Consider the following 18,584-nt stretch of genomic DNA (forward strand, 5'->3'; position numbering starts at 1 on the left):
TTTTACTTTGTATAACCATTGTTCCTTTTGTTCTCCACACACAGCTTACATAATGGAAACATTTAAATTGTACACATGTGTTGGTGTAAAGTTTTCTTGGAAGATGCGCTTCATTTCAATTTTTTTGTGGATTCACTTTGTTCACCCTCTGATTTCTTTCAGATTTCTTTCATTCCAGGTTGCACTTTGTCAGATTCTTCAGCCCTCCCACCCCACCCTTGTGTTATTCTAATGCATATTTTTGTCAACTGTTATTTTTGAAAATGTATGTTGTCTGTATGGCACCCAGAAATACAGGGCGTTGTACAGCGCTTTCGTTCCTAAACTCTGCTTGTGGCCTGCCTCTTATCGATATTTTAGTAAAACATGAAATCAATGCAGTATTATTTTTGCTTTATGGTGTGGTTCAGCGATCAGGTAATCTTCCATTATTTTAAGGATAGTCAAGCTTGTGTAGTTTGTTCTCACACACTTAGACGTCTCGCCATCTCTGATGCCCATAAGGGAACCTTACTCTCTGCTCTTGTGATTTAGGTGTCAGTGAATTGCCAAATTGGAGTTTTGAATGACAATCCTCGCCTACAAAGTGGTGTCCTTTCATTTGAGACATAGTTCCTTCCTTTACAGCGCACAGGTTTTCTTGGACACCCCAAGTTTATTCTTTGCAGAAACATGCAGAAACTAATGGTTTCATGAATGGTGTAAAGTTAAAAAAGAAGAGTGCTCTGGAAAGGTGTTTTGAGCAGGAAAAAGTGAATTTGAACCTTCTGCTTAATTTTGTGACGTTCTAATCAGATTTGTTCTGATTTTTGCCTACAAATATATGTGAATACAATGTGTTGAGAATTGCGTTTTTAAATGTACACTCCTGTGCATTAAAAAAATAAAACTTGAATCAATCTGGTTGCAGCATAGAGAACAGCAACAGACTTGACTATTTTAATTGGCCCCAGAAAGTACACTCCAATTCCATTCCATGGGTAAGATATCAGATCATTTTCACACACTCTATGTTTTGCAAAACTACGATTATTGTCTTAACACTCTGGTTACAATGTCGGAACAATATCGGGTCTCTTTTGGGATGTAATCAAATAATTTTAACAAATCTGTTGCTGTATGGCAAGATGCAACATGTGATTGCTTAATTGTTTTTTCTTTTTGATAAATGGTGCCTTGTGCTTGCAGGAGATATTTCCCGATATCTGGGAAGACTTCCATCTTCCGAGAGATTTTTTATCAAAAATCTCCCACCACTCCCACTGAGTACGCCCTCCATGGCATTGCATCTTGAGATTAGCTTTAGGTTATTGGACCATGAGGTGCAACTCAAACCTATGCTCTTTTAGATAAGGCTACACACTTCCAAGGAGTTCAATGACAACAAAGAGTCCACACAAGGCGTCATTACTTCACCCAGAGACTCACTGTGGCCATGGTTCCTACATGTAAAACAAGTTCTAAATGTTTGAAACGTTGCTATTTTATTTATTTATTGGGTATTTATAACATGTCCATACAGCAAATGGTGTTTCAAGGTGCACAAGACAGGGCGACAGGGGGTAGGGAGGACAGGGATGAAGAATAACAAAAACGGTCATACAAGGCCTTGTCATTCGGATTGTGCAAGTGCAGTAACAAGAAGTGCAGGGGAGTGGTAGAGATTGGGGAAAGTGTCGGTCAGAGTGGAACACGCTAATGCTAAGGAGGGAAAGGAAGTGCAGGTAGGAGTGGAGAGTATGCAGGTTCCGGGGGAAGAGTGTGGGGGGAAGAGGGCCCCTGGGCTAGGCGAGTGCTGAGGTGGGGCCAGGTGGACAGCTGCCAGGCTAATGCAGGGAATGAAGGTCCACATGCTAAGTGCGAGGTCAGGCCTGGATGGGCCCAGTAGGGGTGCAGGCCCCGCCAGGGGGTCACAGGAGCTTGGTAGTGCAAGTGCAGATTTGGGGGTCAGGGTAGACCAAGGTGCTGATGTGGACTGGGCGAGAAGGGCCTGGTGCCCTGTAAGAATCAGAAGGAACCAGGGAGCCAGTCAAATGCAGCAGAGGGGGACATTAGCAGGGGAGGGTGAGAGGAAAGGAAAGGAAGAAGAGAAAATGAGCGTTTTGAGAAGCTTCTGGAACAGAAGGAGATCTGGCTCAAGTCTGAGAGGGGCAGGGAGACTATTTTAGAGGGAGGCTTCTGTGGAAGAGAGATCTCTACCCCCACTCTCTGCTTGGAAAAGCGTCTGATCTGCAGAGAGTTGGAGTTTGAAGACCGAAGGGCTCTAGCGGGAGGTATTTCGGGGGAGAGAGTTGGATGTAGCTGGGTCCCCGGCCACATAAAGCCTTGTGGATGATCCAGAGGGTCTTGAACTTGATCCTCACAGCAACTGTGAGCCAGTGGAGAGATTTTAGGGCTGGAGAGAGGTGGTCCCTGGACTTGAAGCCAAGGATAAGTAATGTTGCCAGTCCTAGAAATATTCCTGGGTCTTAAAAATGTGTTGTCAAATGTAGGTGTAAACAATAGGGTGAGCAAGACCCGATTATTAAAGCTGTCAGTCCATACACTCAAAACTTTTTCTGGAGCATAAAAAGGGTTTCTGCCAGAGCCCTAACTAGACTTGATTGAATCCTTTTTTAAGAAAAATGTATAGGTCAAGTTACGATTAAACACTTTGCATCTGGCCGACGAAACGGCTAGTTGGGCTTTTGGAGAACATTTTATAACTTATTGTTTTTATTGAAAATACAGGAAGGAGGAAGCTCTCCATTTTCTTTTAATATGCCAGTTGTACTTTGATATTCGTAGAACAGGTCCATGTCATTCTCCAGCATGGGGTCTGGCATGGATTCACATGCTCATGAATATTCCCCGTCGTCAGGCTGGGAATCCTCGGTAAAGAAAAAACCAGTATCAGTTTCGTTTCTGATCTGTCTTTCGTAGTAATAACCAATCACTGGTCTCTGCGTCATACTGACCACAGCCAATGACTGCCCTCTACCTAAGCACCGCCTCTGGCAGCCATCTTCAGATTTTTACCGCACGTTCATGTGTTGGGATCCTCGTGCTATTGCTCTCGAGCGTTAGTGCTTTTTTTCGCGCTTTTTTCACAAAAAAACTTCGATTCTTTCGGTCAAAGAGCCTCAAGCTCCACCGATCCTACATCCGATCAACGGGGACCCGTGTCGGATTCATCTGTGCCCCTCAAGGGTGAAGATTTCGTCGAGCTACACTTCGGAGGAATCCAGAAGCTTCTCAGGCCCGGTCTCGGAGATGGCCCAGGAGAAGGGAAGCTCGACGCCCGGAAAGCTGTTCAGGGTCTGCCCTGGATGCCAGCTGCAGAACGTCTTCAAGGAGGACGAACACTCTTTCTGCCTTTACTGCCTTCATGAGGACAAGACGCACGTGGAGAAGGACTGTGCGTTTTGCGGCAACATGTCGGAACGGACCATGAAGGACCGCCATCAACGTCTCGCCAACTGGCTGGAGGGTAAGAGCCCGTCTGGCGAGAAGAAGAAGAAATCCGAGCGGTCTTCTAAGACCTTTGAGGGCGCCCCGGCGACGGGGGCCCAACATAAGGCCAAGCACCGCGAGTCCGCTGGCACCGGGAGCGCCGAACGGTCGGGCTCTACGGGCGCCAGGCAGGGCGCACCCTCCCCGGCACCATCAACCACGAGCCAACGCTCTGGGTCGGGTAAGAGGAAGGCCGAGCACCCGGCGAAGCTCCTGGAGAGGCCCCGGTCGAGCTCTAAGGCAGAGGAGGAGCGTGGCAGTGCCCCCTCCCTCAAGGATAAGGCGGTGAGCGCACCTAAGGTGGTGAAGGCCTTGATCCATCCAACCAAGCCCTCTATCGAAACGGTCGCGGCGGCCCTGGCTCAGCCTGTGGTGGCTGCACCAGTGGTGGCGACCTCAGGGCCCAGAATCTCCCTGCCTCCTCGGAGGGAGTCTTCCTTTGTGCCCATCGATAGGACCCCCGTGAAACCCTCCGTGGGGAAGAAGAAGGGGGGGCAGGGCGTCGTCGGAGATTCGGCCTCAACCTCAGAATAGGAGCTGATCGAGGTCTTAAGCCACGGCCTAGGCGTGGAAGAAGGCCAGCCCGTCGGAATGGACCCCGACGCAGGTGACGACGACGACATCGTCGAGGATACCGACGGGGCCCCTGCTCGCCCGTCGGATTCCCCTCTGCCAGCGCCGCAAGACAACTCGGCGGCCATTTTGTTGGCCATACAGTCCTTATGCTCCGAGATAAGGACGAGGCTACCGTTACCGACGGAGGAACCTCTCCCGTCGGGGGATCCAGAATCGGGACCTTCTGGTGTTCCCCCTACCAAGAAAAGAAGGATCCATCCACCACCTCCTTTTCAACCGTCGCGCCCCTTCCAGCCCTCCTCCCCGTCCACCCGAGGGGATGATACGGGGACTGACACGGCAGCGATGGGTACGGACGACGAGGCATACGACGAGGATTTTCCGTCGTCGCCTCCCACCAGGGCTTCTCCGCCCGACGAGATCGGATCTTTCCACTCCATGATCTCCAGGGCTTCCGAGCTTTTCCAACTCTGCCCTGAGGAGAAGAAAAAGGAAGGCTTCCTTTATCAGCGGCGCGAGGCCAAGAGGAAGACCGTCCTCTCAGTGCCTCTGTTGGACGACATTTGGGATGAGGGCCTTTCCCTCCTCAAGAACCCTTCCACGACGCCAGCTAGAAGAGACCGGTACGAGAATAGCTCCCCTGCTGGATTTTCTGCCGGACGACAAGAGGGCGGAGGCCCTTGAGATCCTGCAGGAAGGTGAGGTGGCCTCGGACCACACCATCACCGTGGCGACGGACATCGCCGACACCGGGTTCCGCCAGCTGGGCAACGGCGTTTGCCTTCGACGTCGTGGATGGCTCAAAGCTACGGATTTCCGGCAGGACGTCCAGACCAGAGTCCTGGACATGCCCTTCGACGGGAACAACCTGTTTGGGAAGACAGTGGACGATTCCCTTCAGGCCATCAAGGCGGATACTGAGACGGCCCGGGCCCTTGGAGTCCTGCAACGACGGACGCCCTTTCGGAGCGGCGGAGGCAAGGGCGCCTCCAAAGGTTCCGGCGGCGGTTTCGCTTCCTACCGTCAAGCGGCCCACTCGTCGTCGCAAGAGGCCTACAGAGGACGAGGCAAGTCTAGCGGACCCCGCCGTCGTCGCCAAGGAGGTCAAGGCGGCAAGGCCGCGCCCAAGCAGGATTGAACCGGCCATGGGGTCGGGCCCCCACCGAAGCACCCCGGTGGGAGGCCGGCTGGCGGGCTTCGTCAGCGTGTGGGAGTCCATCTCCACCGACCGTTGGGTGCTGGACGCCCTGGCCCGGGGCCACGCGCTCGAGTTTCAAAGAAGGTGCCCGCGCGTCCCCCCCGTGGCCAGGAGAGAACTTCACGTCCCTCAACTTCTCCTGGAGGTAAAGGCGATGCTCAGAAAGGGCGCCATCGAACTCGTCCCAAGGAGGCTTCGGGGCTCCGGAGTCTACTCGAGATACTTCCTCGTGAAGAAGAAGACGGGAGGATGGCGCCCCATCCTGGACCTGCGACGTCTGAACAAGTTCATCAAGGCGCAGAAGTTCCGGATGGTCACCCTCCAGCACGTCCTGGGTCAGCTGGAGGAAGGAGACTTCCTATCGTCGTTGGATTTGGAGGATGCCTACTTCCACATTCCCATCCTAAAGGGGCACCGCAAATTCCTCAGATTCGTGGTCCAAGGGCGTCATTACCAGTTCAAAGCCCTTCCCTTCGGACTACGGTCGGCACCCAGGGTATTCACCAAGTGCCTCGCACCGGTGGCGGCGCAGCTGCGCCGCGAGGGGATTCACGTCTACCCCTACCTGGACGACTGGCTCATCCGCGCCAAGACGAGGGAGCTCGCCGTGGTCCACACGGCAAGGACCGTCCAACTCCTCTCGGACCTGGGATTCTCCGTGAACTACGCCAAATCCCACCTGGTGCCCGCGCAAGTCGCACTGTTTCTGGGAGCCAGGCTCGACACAGTGTCCCTTCTGGCCTCCCCGTCGGAGGAGAGGACCAGGACCATCTTGGGCAAGGTGCAACGGATGTTGGTGGCCGACGCGGCCAAAGTGAGGTCCATCAAGTCCCTCCTCGGGATGATGTCTTCCTGCATCTACCTCATTCCCATGTGCAGGCTCCGGATGCGCCCGTTGCAAGAATTCCTGGATGCGCGCTGGATCCAGACGACGGGCAGCTTCGAGGAAAGGATCAAGCTCGACGAGAGTTTCCGACGAGCGATACGGTGGTGGGGCACCCGCGCGCATTTGACGGCGGGCATGGACTTCCAGACCCCAGCCCACCAGGAGACCGTGACCACGGATGCCTCCCTGGAAGGGTGGGGAGCGCACACTGAAAATCTGCACGCAAGGGGACTCTGGCTCCCGACGGAGAAGTCCCTGCATATCAACGTCCTGGAGCTCCGTGCAGTGTTTTGGGCCCTCAGGTCCTTCCTTCCGTCCCTCAAGGGCAAGGTGGTGAGGATCTTCACCGACAACACCACCACCATGTTTTACATCAGGAAACAGGGCGGAACCAGGTCCCCAGCGCTGTCCAAGGAGGCGCAGGACCTGTGGCATTGGGCCGTTGCCCAAGGGATTTTTCTGGTGCCGTTTCATCTGGCAGGGATAAAAAACACCATCGCCGACTCACTCAGCAGGGAGCTGCGCTCGTGCCACGAGTGGGAACTACGGCAGGATCTGGTGGATCGCCTCTTCCGACGGTGGGGCACACCCCAGATCGACCTGTTCGCGACGGCGACGAACACCAAGTGCCGGAGGTTCGCCAGCAGGTTTCCCCAGACGAGGAGCATGGGCGATGCTTTCTCGTTCCCCTGGGAGGGCCTGTTCCTCTACGCGTTCCCTCCCTTGCCTCTGCTAATCCGGCTCGTCAACCAGCTCAAGAGGTCACGGTGCAGGATGATCCTCGTCGCACCTGCGTGGCCGAGGCAGATATGGTTCCCGGACCTTCTGGACTTGTCAGCGTCCCCGCCGATCAAGCTGCCGGCGGACGCGGATCTACTCTCCAGGGAAGGAGGCGCCATCCTCCACCACGACCCGAAGTCGCTGAACTTGCAGGCCTGGCTCCTGCAGCGCTAGAGTTTGGAGGATACGACATACCGGCCGATTGCAGAGAGGTTCTTGCAAAGGCCAGGGCGTCCTCGACTCTTAAATGCTACGGACACAAATGGAAGAGGTTCTCTGTCTGGTGCCACGCACAGAAGATTAACCCTCTACGGATTACGGCCCCCCAAGTACTGCCGTACCTGCTGACGCTGGCCAAAGCTGGTCTGGCACACGCGTCCATCAAGATTCATCTTGCTGCGATCTCCCGATACACCAGAACCACGGGGCGGACGTCCTTGTGGTCTCATCGTCTGGTGAAAGAGTTCATGAAGGGACTGTTCAGATCGTTCCCGCTGGTGAAGGCTCCGGCCCCGGCGTGGGAGCTCAACGTGGTGCTGACCAAGCTCATGGGACCTCCGTTCGAGCCTCTGCACTCGGCCCCGTTGAAGTTTCTATCGTGGAAAACAGCTTTTCTTGTGGCCATCACCTCCGCACGACGAGTGGGAGAGATCCAGGCCCTTTCCTGCAAGGCCCCGTACTTGACTTTCCACGACACGAGGGTAGTGCTCAGGACGCACCCCTCCTTCATGCCCAAGGTACCGTCGGACTTCCATCTCAACGAACCCTTGGTGTTACCTGTGTTCTTCCCGTCGCCTTCGTCGCCGGCTGAGAGGACTTTGCACTCGCTGGATGTAGCTAGAGCGCTGAAGTTCTACGTGGACCGCACGAAGGGTTTTCGGAAGACGTCACAACTCTTTGTGAACTTTGGACCTGTCAATCAGGGGAAGGCTCTCTCGAAGGCTTCCATTTCCAGATGGCTCTCCGGCTGTATCATGTACTGTCATCGGTTGGCAAACCGACCGCTGCCTGGCCGTCCGAGAGCCCATTCCACCAGAGCGATCGCAGCTACCACAGCGTTCCTTTCTGGTGTGCCCCTGCTGGACATATGCAGGGCTGCTAAGTGGAGGTCGACGCACACCTTCACAAAGTTCTACTGCGTCGATCGGGATTCCAGGGAGGAGTCCAGGGTCGGCCAAGCAGTGCTGCGCAACCTGTTCGCCTGAGGTGAGCCTGGTGAGGAGGTAAGATGCTTAATGTTGAGTTTGATGTAATGCTTAATGTTGAGCCTTTGCCACCTCCCGTGGTTGTGCATGTGTGTACTGCTATGTATTCTTTATTCATGAGCATGTGAATCCATGCCAGACCCCATGCTGGAGAAGGAACAAGTTACTTACCTGTAACTGTTGTTCTCCAGCATGGGTCTGGCATGGATTCACATGCGAACCCTCCCGCCTACCCCTCTGCGGCTCTTCACTTGGTCATACTGCCACTTCACGTGCTTCCAAATCTGAAGATGGCTGCCAGAGGCGGTGCTTAGGTAGAGGGCAGTCATTGGCTGTGGTCAGTATGACGCAGAGACCAGTGATTGGTTATTAATACGAAAGACAGATCAGAAACAAAACTGATACTGGTTTTTTCTTTACCGAGGATTCCCAGCCTGACGACGGGGAATATTCATGAGCATGTGAATCCATGCCAGACCCATGCTGGAGAACAACAGTTACAGGTAAGTAACTTGTTCCTTCCGCTGACAGACATCTTTATGACTGCCTTTTTACGTGACACTATTACGAGAAACGTTTTTTGGGGGGTTCCCCCCAAATCCCTCTCCCCCACCTATTTTTTAACTATTCCCGACCCCCCACAACCCCTTATCTGCCCTTTCCCCCACCCCCAACATTTTGATGACTTTTTCGTAATAGTGTCCACATAAAAAAGGCATTCGTAAGAAGGCCCATCAATGAAATGATGGTATACCCATAGAACTTGGTTGAAAACAATTTTGTGACAACTTGGCACCCACTTAACTGCCGGGGCCATGCAAGTTTGCTGCTTAATGTCACGTACTCGTATGGTTTTTGCAGTAGCTACTTTCCTGGGCAAGGCATGGAGTTTTGATATGTTAAGTTTATTTTAGGCTTGTGTTTTTTTGATTGTGTGTTTATGATAAGTCGTGTATTATTTAATACTAGAAGTATTTGTGTGGTTTTAAAGGATTGCTGACCCAATTATAAACAGTACAGTGTGCTGCAGTCAGGATCAGGGAGTGTCAATTTCTGTGATGTCGTTTATGGGTTAAGTATCTGGTTAATTAGGAGAGCTCCACAATATAACACTAGACTATGAAAAAGTGATCAAGAAAGAATAAGAAGTATGATGTTGATTCTATCTTATTTGTCAGTCCAGCATATAGTATTATTTTAGAAATGTCAGCTTGTTTGAGACCCCACACACAGTACGTCTTGCTACCAGTAGACATGGTTGCTGTATCAGAAGTCCCAATTCTGCAGCCCTACTCGCCTCCCTCCCTCTTGTGTTCTGTTTGGAGCATCTCCACACACACTTTTTTTTTTATTTAATCAGTTGTTTGTTCTGTATTATTAACGTTTGCTGTTACTGGGCTGTAAACACAAGAGTTTCGGTTTTAGAATTTTTCAGTGATTTTGAAACACTATTGGCTTGACTTTCTTGTAAGGTGACTTAATTTCAATCATGCAGCGCAAGAGATGTATTTTTCAGTACCCCCTCCCCCAGCTCCCACCTATGCCTGTTATCCTTTTTGTTTGAGTTTTTTTTTATAAGCACACAATGCCGGCATTACGCCATTTCTAGCGAAAGATAGCAAAAAAACGTAAAATAGGAGGAGGCAAAATGTTTCATTTTTTACTTTGGTTTTGATAGCTCTGATTGGAAAAGGTACGCAGGTTAATACATATATCTTCCCCAGGAACTTTTGCTCTGCAATCTGGAAGCAAAGCACTTCTGGTGTGCAAATCCCCGCCTAGAAAACACACGCACATAGAAGCCAGTTACTCCTGGTTCTGCACACACCAGCAGTTAAGCACAGCACATTTTCTTTTCCCTTTACTCCCCTAAGCCCCTTCTGTTTTGATTTCAGATCCACATTAGTGCCTGCAGACTGTAAAAATGTGTACGGCAGCAATAGATATCCCAATAACCTAACATACAACTAGAAAAGGTACAGAGATGGTGTTGTTTTACAGTTGGCTTGGAATAGATGAGTCTTGAGCTGTCTGCAGAACACAGCCCTGTTCCAGTTTTAGGGGAGGGCGGGTCTCAGGTGCATGGAAAAGGGAGCAAGAGGTTGATTGATTGTGGCAGTGCTGTAGTAGGGGTGCCGGGGAGGGGTGTAGGGGGAAATAGAAATGTGCAGGGCCTGGGGGAAGGCAATGGGTAGCCCAAGATTATTTCAGGGCTGGATGTCAGCTGAGAAGCTGATGCGCACTGACGCATTGCCACCAAGGCTCTAAAAATAATAAATTTTTTCAACCGTGCTGCCAGAAGTGTCCCTTGGCACTTGGGGTCGGTGGCTTAGGTGTGGCCTCCTTTCGTGCCATGCACCATATATATTTATTATATGTACACATATATTTGGATAGAGGCATCATGAAACTCTTTTACATTGGCAATACTTGCATATTTTGTGAACAGGCAGAATGGAATTTTTGTTTCATGGTCATATTGACCTACTTTATGGACACAGCCATTATGAATGTATGCTTTACAGGCCTATGCTGGCCGCCATCTTGAAAGGGTTTTGCATTGGCAATACTGGCATATATTTGGCCCCAAGCAACATGAAAATGTGTTGTACAGGGCAGTGCTATCATATATTGTTATCACAGGCATCCAGAACGCTGCTTTACAGTGGCAGTGTTGGCATATATTTTGGGCAACATCATGAAAGTGTTTTTACAGTGACAATGCTGGCATATATTATTGGGACAGGCTTAATGAAAACGATGACTAATGTTCCTTTGTGCCCTTAGTGATCTACCAACTATTATATTTTTCATGTGTTACCCTACAGGATCAATAATTGTCATTTTATCCCATTTATCTAAATAAAGATGATGTAAAATGCACTATTTCAACCCATTATTTTAAATAATAATTATTGGGGCAGAACATCTCCCATGTCACCTAATGCTGGTTTGGACTCACTTGCTCACAAATTTGTGGCACTATTAATGCACCTCCACTGAAAAAATTCACCATGTTGGCACTAGCCTTTAATCATTTACAATGGAGGTACCACATCAGGCTCTCTCCGCCCCCTGACACTAAAAGCCACTTCACCACTACTTGTCCTGTCCAAACTATTATGGAGAGAAGAGTATGGATTAGGGAATTCAATTGGTGTATAGGTTGGTGTAAGATTCCTGCAGACATTATTGCCTATTGGGGTTATTGATGGATGTGTCAAGGACAGGTGCCCTAATGATTACGTTGCTGACCTTTTGACCTGGAATGGTTCTAATAATGTCTTCGTCACATGGCAAGTATTCTGTCATTCTCTCTAAATAACTGATCTCCCAGTGCCTCACCCTCTGTAGCTGTACGAATTGGGGATGCTTGTGAGGGGGGCAGAACATTAGAATCGGGCACTATAAAATACTTTGTAAATATATCGGAATCATTGTGTTCCCCTTGGAAGAGCCTTGTGCGAACTAAAATAGCAGTGGTATGCTATATAAGGCTGGTCTTGTACTCATGGGTATATTAAGTTATGTAGCGACATTCGCTAAACAGTGGGTAAAATATGAATAACACGACTCTAAAGTATGTCTGAGAAAAGACCTCTATCGTCTGTTTGTGTTTTTTTCGTCTGTTTGTGTTTAATTTTAAAGATGTTTTTTCCATATTATGTTAAGCGTGATTTTAGAGAAAGTTTCAAAATCAAGGCTCATATATAGCATTTTCTTATACGTGTTCTTAAACTTTGGCGCCGTCTAAACAGAGAGCGATAGCTTTCTGGAACCGGCCGCTTACTTACCTCAGGGGACAGTCAGGAATTCATTCCGAGTCCGCAAGAGCGGAGGGCCCTGCCTGGAAACGCACCAACGCGCTCTACAAATGTTCCAGGGGTGAACCGCAGGTGGAGGTGGGGGTGTTTGATTTTTACTTGGCGCCGCTTTGCGTGGTTTGAACGTTTTATGGGGGCTTTGAAAAGTTTACAATTGGCCTGTTTTTAAAGCTTTTATTGGCTCCCTTGACGAGAGGCAAGCAGGCGGCGTAACGCACAAGAAATGTGGGCCCATGGCTGGTTTGATTCTTGTACTCTGGCGAGGGAGGGCAGTCTTCAGTCAGTGTACATTGATAGATAGAAGTCTTAAATCTTCAGAGTTGGCATGATAATGACAAACGGCTAGCATATTTTGTTTAAATGCACGTTTCCCATCTCCCTGTGGTGTATGCTTCATTCAAGGATGCGCTGACCCCTCCCCCCGCCACCCCCACTCCGTTTCATGCAAGTTTGCACAGAGCTGGCCTTAGACCAGAACGCAGCGAAGGGCAGTGTGCTCCTATCCGAAAACATGGCACATCTGAGGGGACGACTAACGGTGCAACTCTGCTGTTCTGACGCCAGACCTATGATGGTACCAGCACTAAACAATCCCACAGGCCTGAGCATGATGATGCCCCAAGACCATTAATTATGCATATGAGTTTTTGTTATTGGATATCACCTGACGTCTAGTCCTTTAAAAATGTGGACATGGAAAATAAGGCAAAACCATTAAAAAAAAAAGTTGTGTTAAACATACTTATTTCGGTGCTGCTGCTGTTGCTACTTTCCGGGTTCCACAAAGCCCCGGCTGATTCTATGACTCTCCTGGTAGTAATTTATCATTGTTGCTCACAGCAGCCGGGCATGAATTTCCTCTTACATTTCAAAGTTGCATTGTGCAGTTCTTTTTATAAATACTTTGATCAAGAGAAGCATGTTGGCTCTAGCATTGTTTCCTCTTTGGCCTAAGAACACATATCTATAAATACTTGTCAGCAAGCACTACGGGACCCCCCAAAGGCTTAGTGCAATGGTGTGTGCTTGCATGCAAGTGTCACTATAGAGTTAGTCACTTCCTCTGCTTCATTAGGAGCACACAGGGAAGGAGCACTGTAGTTGGGTAGAAGCTGCTTCTCGGTGCCGTGCAGCCTCAGAATGCTACCCACCCTGTTGTGCGGACTACTGTAGTCTTGCAGTGCCGACTTCAGGGCTGCTGGACTGTGCATGAAAGGGATATTTGGGGAGACAGCCTTTTTCATATCAGCCGAAGCAGCCATTTCATTGACACATACCAGTAGCCCAAAATATCCCTGACGCAGCCGTCTGAGACTTTGCCACTTGCCATGTCATTGTCTTTCAACATGGGAGAAAATGCCTGCACTTGCACGCCCTGTTCACAGCACCCACTGGTGCACGATTCACAGGTGTAAAAGTGCTCTGACATAGCCATAACGAAAGCTTTGGTGGTCCAGAGGTTAGACCCCTCGCCTGTGAAGCAGTCATCTACAGGAGCTATGGGTTCAATCCTCTTTACCTATGATCTCATATTTTAAATTTTACTCGACCGTTTATGCTTTTATTATTTTTCATTACATGATTGGGCAAGTAAATAAAAAAAACATATCGCACACAGAAATAAATAGAATAAATTACAAAAGAGATTTGACTTTGTTTATTTGGCAAATGCGCACCAAACCCTCAGGTAATTGGGCGCATCAGATACAAGAATACTTGAAGCTTAGTTACAGGATACAGGTAATTACGTAAATCAAGAACATAAACAATTACTTTGCATACATGTTGTTACATAAATCGAGAACATGAGCAGTTACTTTACATACAATTAGGTGGGGGTACTCGGTACCAGATAGTTACATTGATAGGGAGAAGAGGTATGCGCATAGAATGTGCAAAGGTCAGAAGCATAGGTGGGTGAGCCGTTTCATTAGATGTCCTTAGATCGCAGCCAGTTCGGCAGATTGCGTCTAAAGCTAGAGTATGGCTGTTCTACTCTAAAGGGGACTGGCAGAGCATTCCAAGAGAGAGCAGCTCTGACTGGGATGCTAGTCCCACCAGCTTTGAAAAGTCTAAATCTAGGAATTTCTAGGCAGAGGTGGTTGGATGATCTAGTGTGGTGAGTTGGGATTCTTCTGGTCAGTCTAGCAGAGAGGTAGGGAGGAGCGGCATTATTAAGGCATTTGAAGGTGAGAGATGCCACTTTGAGTTGTATCCTGTCACTGATTTTTAGCCAATGCTGATCTCTTCTGAGATTGGAGATATGCTCCCTACGTGGTATGTTCAAGGCTGCTCTTAGAGCGTTATTTTGTAGTATTTTAATTTTATTGAGTATATTTTTATTAGCACCTGCATATAAGGCATTACAGTAGTCAAGTTTAGACATTATTAATGCGTTGGCAAGCGTAATGCAGCTAGATTTGGATAGAAAGGGTCTACAGGCCCTGATTAGCTTGCAAGTATAGGCTGTAGATGAGGCCATGGAGCCGACTTGTTTTTTTTAGCGATAAAGTAGAATTGAGGTAAAAGCCTAGTGTTTTTACTTGAATGACTACTTTGATTACATTGCCATCGGTGGTAAATGCCGCATAACTGGGACTTAGCTTTTTTAAGTTGCAATCAGAACCCAAGATCAAGATCTCGGTTTTGTCATCATTCAGGCAGTGACCATGTGAGGCCATCCATGCCTGAATGAGGAGGTATATCCTATTTACCAAGGCTGTGTCTTCAACAAAGTTGCCCGATAGGGGTATGAGGATCTGGGTGTAGTCAGCATAATTCGTATATGTAACACCCAGTCTATCAAGTTTGTTGGAGAGTGGCTTGGTAAAGATGTTATACATTGTAGGTGAGACACATGAACCTTGTGGAAGACCACAGGTGATTTGGATTGGGTCTGCTGAAGCTGATGGGGAGAACACTCTCATCGTACGGTTAGCTAGGAAGGATTGTACCCAGGCTATAGCATCACTCGAGAACTATGCAGCTGACGCTAGGTATTCGCATAACACTGCATGATCCACCAGGTCGAAGGCTGCCGAGAGGTCGAGGAGGAGTAGCATAGCTGTTTTACCTTTATCCTTCAACTCGTCTATTTGAGTCTTTAGGTCAGCTAATGCCGTTTCAGTCCCATGTTGAGGTCAAAAACCAGATTGGCGTGATCCTAATTGGTGGTTGGCCTCCAGATAAGTTTGCAGTTGGAGGTACTGAGGTAGGCTACTCTATCAATGTTTTTGAGGAGAAATGGGACTGTTGTGATGGCTCTGTAATTGATGGGAATGGCCGTGTCTAGGGTCTGCTTTTTAAGTAGTGGTAGTACCCATGATTCTTTGAGGTTCAACAGGACTGTACTTGACTTAAAAGAAAGATTGACTAGCTTGGAGATAAAGGGTGCTAAATCTCTGGCAGCATCCTTAATTATTTATGCTGGGCAACTATCACCCTGGCAGTTGGATGGCTTCAGGGAGAGTATAACCTTTTCAGTTTCCAGTATGGAGATATTGGTGAATCTGAAAGGTGTATTCATTATTGGAGATGCAGTGGGTGGGGTAGGGTGCGCAGAGAGGCTTTTTTGATGGCTATTTTGTTCTGCAGAGTGGCTATTCTATTAGATAAGGCATTTTGGATGGTAGTGCACCATTCTTTATCTTTTGAGACATTATCTGTAGGTGGAATAGGGTTTTCCATTTCGGGAAGGATGGTAAAGAACTCCTTGTATTGGGGTTCGCTTTGGACATTCTTTCGTTGAAAGTATTCCTTTTGGTGAGGATGATCTCCTTTTTATACATGTTGGCGAATATGTATAAAAACATGTTGGTGAATGGTTAATATGGCTTTATTCTCAAGTGTAGGGGAATGTCGCCAGATAGCTTGTAGTTTCCTTTTTTGGAGTCTTAATTCTTTGAGCTGGGGCGTAAACCAAGTGTTAAGATGAGACTTTTGTTTACTCTTGCAAAGTTTGACTGGTGCAATGGTGTCAAGGGCCTTCGTCATGGTGTCATTAAAGGTTGCTACTGGTATGTTTGGGTCCGTATTGTTAGTGATAGAAGAGAGGGTGGGTAGGAGGAGTTGAAGTAGTTTTTCCACTGTGATGTCTTTTTTACTTCTGGTGGGGAGCAGTGGAGCTATTTCAATACTTTTCTGCTTTTGGGGCTCTATGGCAGACGAGAAGTTGATTAGGAAGTGGTCAGTCCAGGGTTGAGGGTTTATTTTGGTAATAGCAGTGGCACAGTTCAGATTAGCTACCTAGTCTAATATTCACCCTTTTATATGCGTCGGGGCGAGGACTTTTTGGGTAAGGCCATGTTCGGTCAGGATGGTTTCAATGGATTGGGCATGTTTGTCCTTAGGACCATTGAAGCCCAAGTTGAAATCTCCTAGCAATAGGAGTTGTGAGGTGTCCTTGATATTGTTTGTAAGGAGGCTGGAGAGGTCTTCTTCAAAGGTGCCAATAGGACCAAGAGGTCGGTATACTAGGAATATGGTTAGAGTACTATTATTTGAGATTGGGTGTTTGGCTGATAGTAGCTCACAAGATTTGATTTCAGGGGGTGTAGTCAGTCTTAATGCTAGTTTAGTTTTGGCTATGATAGCAAGACTGCCCCCTCTAACATTAGGTCTAGCAGCTCTAAGTATTTGGTAGTTCTCTGGTATGGCTATCATGAGGGTTGGACTGGCTGCATCGTGGAGCCAGGATTTGGTCACAGCTAAGATGTCTAAGTCATCCATAGAGAGTATATCTGCAATTTCAGTGGTATTGCTTTCCAGGCACATAAAATATTACAATGAATCCAATGGATTCATCACTGTTTTCCCAGTGGTGACCTCCTCCCATGTGGCCAGGGGACGGCAGTCGCTACCTGATCCTGACCCTAGGGGAGGCTATATGAGGGAGGATCACATGGGAGGAGACACCAACCAGGGAGATGCCATGACTTCACTGGACAAGAGGTGGTATCTCCCCCTTCCCCATGAGGAAAGCCCTCCCATGCCCAATACCTTAATGGCCTTTTGTCAATTGTCTGTCTTCCCTTGTACTTTGTACCTTGCGCTTACCATTGCTCTCGGCCTGAGACATTGCCTTCTTTATTTCAGAACCTCGGAGAGACTGACCTACCCAAGGTTTTGAGACAGTTGCTTTCCATGGTTAAGTCTCATAGCGAGCGGAAAGAGAACGATTACAGCCCCGAAGATCTCCTTGTCTTGCTGGTTTACATCTACTCAGTAGTTGGGGAAATTCCATTGGATAAAGAATTGGATGCGGCAGAAGAAGAATTGAAGAAGGCGTTGGTCAGAGTGTTCTGTGATGAGCCGAAATTGTCACCTTTGCTGCAGAAAATTACAGGTACGATTTCATGATTTATTTTTCCATATAGAGAAATGCTTGCAAACGTACTCCGCAATATAACCGGAAATGCAGGTATGCACTACTATATCATCATGAGGAGATTTAACATGCACCAGAACATGTAGTAAAGAACATGCTATTGGTATGCACTTTAATTTATTACTATTAATGTGCTACATATATAGAATAACCCAGGTATTTTGTTGAAGGGTAGAACACCCAACACGGCAGTCACACATTTCCTGCCAGTGAGGTTCTACACACATTCAGCCACCCTCTTTGTAATTGAAAATCTTCATTATTAAAAACCACATGCACCATAATACATAAGTGCCTTATAACAAAAAATAGAAAGTAGCCAAATAGCTATTTAATAGTACCGTGAATATATACATCTAGAAAAAAGTATTTGCTACTTAAAATAAGCACAGCAATCACCTTGTCTCTTAATCAATAGGGGTGTACTTTTTCATCGTTAATTGTTAATTGGCTACTTATTTATCAAAGTTGTGCAAATGTAACAGGTTCTTTGCAGCCGTTTGAGTATATCTTTAAGACTTTAATCTATATTCTCAAAGAAAATACTATTTTGTGCAGGTTTGATAAATAATTGCACATATTTAGATGACCAGGTAGAACTCTATTGATTAATGAAGAGAGGAAGTGGTGGTTGTACTTGTTGGCTTACAAGTAATTGTGGAAATAGAGAATACGTCACTGTCATCCTCTTAAGAAATATGCATTTATATTTAAGCTATTTTGTCATATTTGTAATTGATCACGTACATATTATGCCCCATATTATTGTTAATTATTGTGAAGGTTATGTTCTACAAAAGAGCACGAGTGAATGGGTTTATAACCTTACTGATAGGTAAAATTATCCAAATGTGTTCCATATAATGTTTATGGTAATGCGTTTATTTTTAATTGTGAGGCTGGATTATGATCGATATTTCGAAACAATCAGCACTGTCTTGACGGACATAACCTTATGTTTATAATCTTGTCTTTGTATTTTCTTTTTGTGATGTCTCTATGTATACTCATTTGTTTATAAGAGCGCTCTCTCACCTCCTAAGAGGTCTCATGGCTCTAGAGTAAACATTAAAACAAACGGTCAAGGAAGCCCTCAAAGTGAATAGTAAATAGGAAATGGGCAGCTTTTGATTTGTTTCCTGAATGTCAAGTGGTCATATTTTTCGCATGGGTGTAGAGGAAGGGCATGGCCACCAGGTCTGTGAATATGTCCTCATATTTTCTTATTAAAGCCTAT

General features: G+C 47.5%; 1 protein-coding gene across 1 annotated transcript in view; it reads left to right on the forward strand.

Annotated features, from left to right (window-relative positions):
• LOC138515311 (sec1 family domain-containing protein 2-like) overlaps nt 1-17,319 on the forward strand; it is a 1,117,334-nt gene extending 1,100,015 nt beyond the window's left edge. Inside the window, exon 5 of the mRNA XM_069630213.1 lies at nt 17,056-17,319. Coding sequence (XP_069486314.1) covers nt 17,056-17,319 — 264 coding nt within the window. The remainder of the gene's footprint in view (nt 1-17,055) is intronic.
• The last annotated feature ends 1,265 nt before the right edge of the window (nt 17,320-18,584 follow it).

Source organism: Ambystoma mexicanum, chromosome 6q (genome assembly GCF_040938575.1).
Source record: "Ambystoma mexicanum isolate Mex_15411 chromosome 6q, UKY_AmexF1_1, whole genome shotgun sequence".
In the NCBI taxonomy this organism is placed as follows: domain Eukaryota; kingdom Metazoa; phylum Chordata; class Amphibia; order Caudata; family Ambystomatidae; genus Ambystoma; species Ambystoma mexicanum.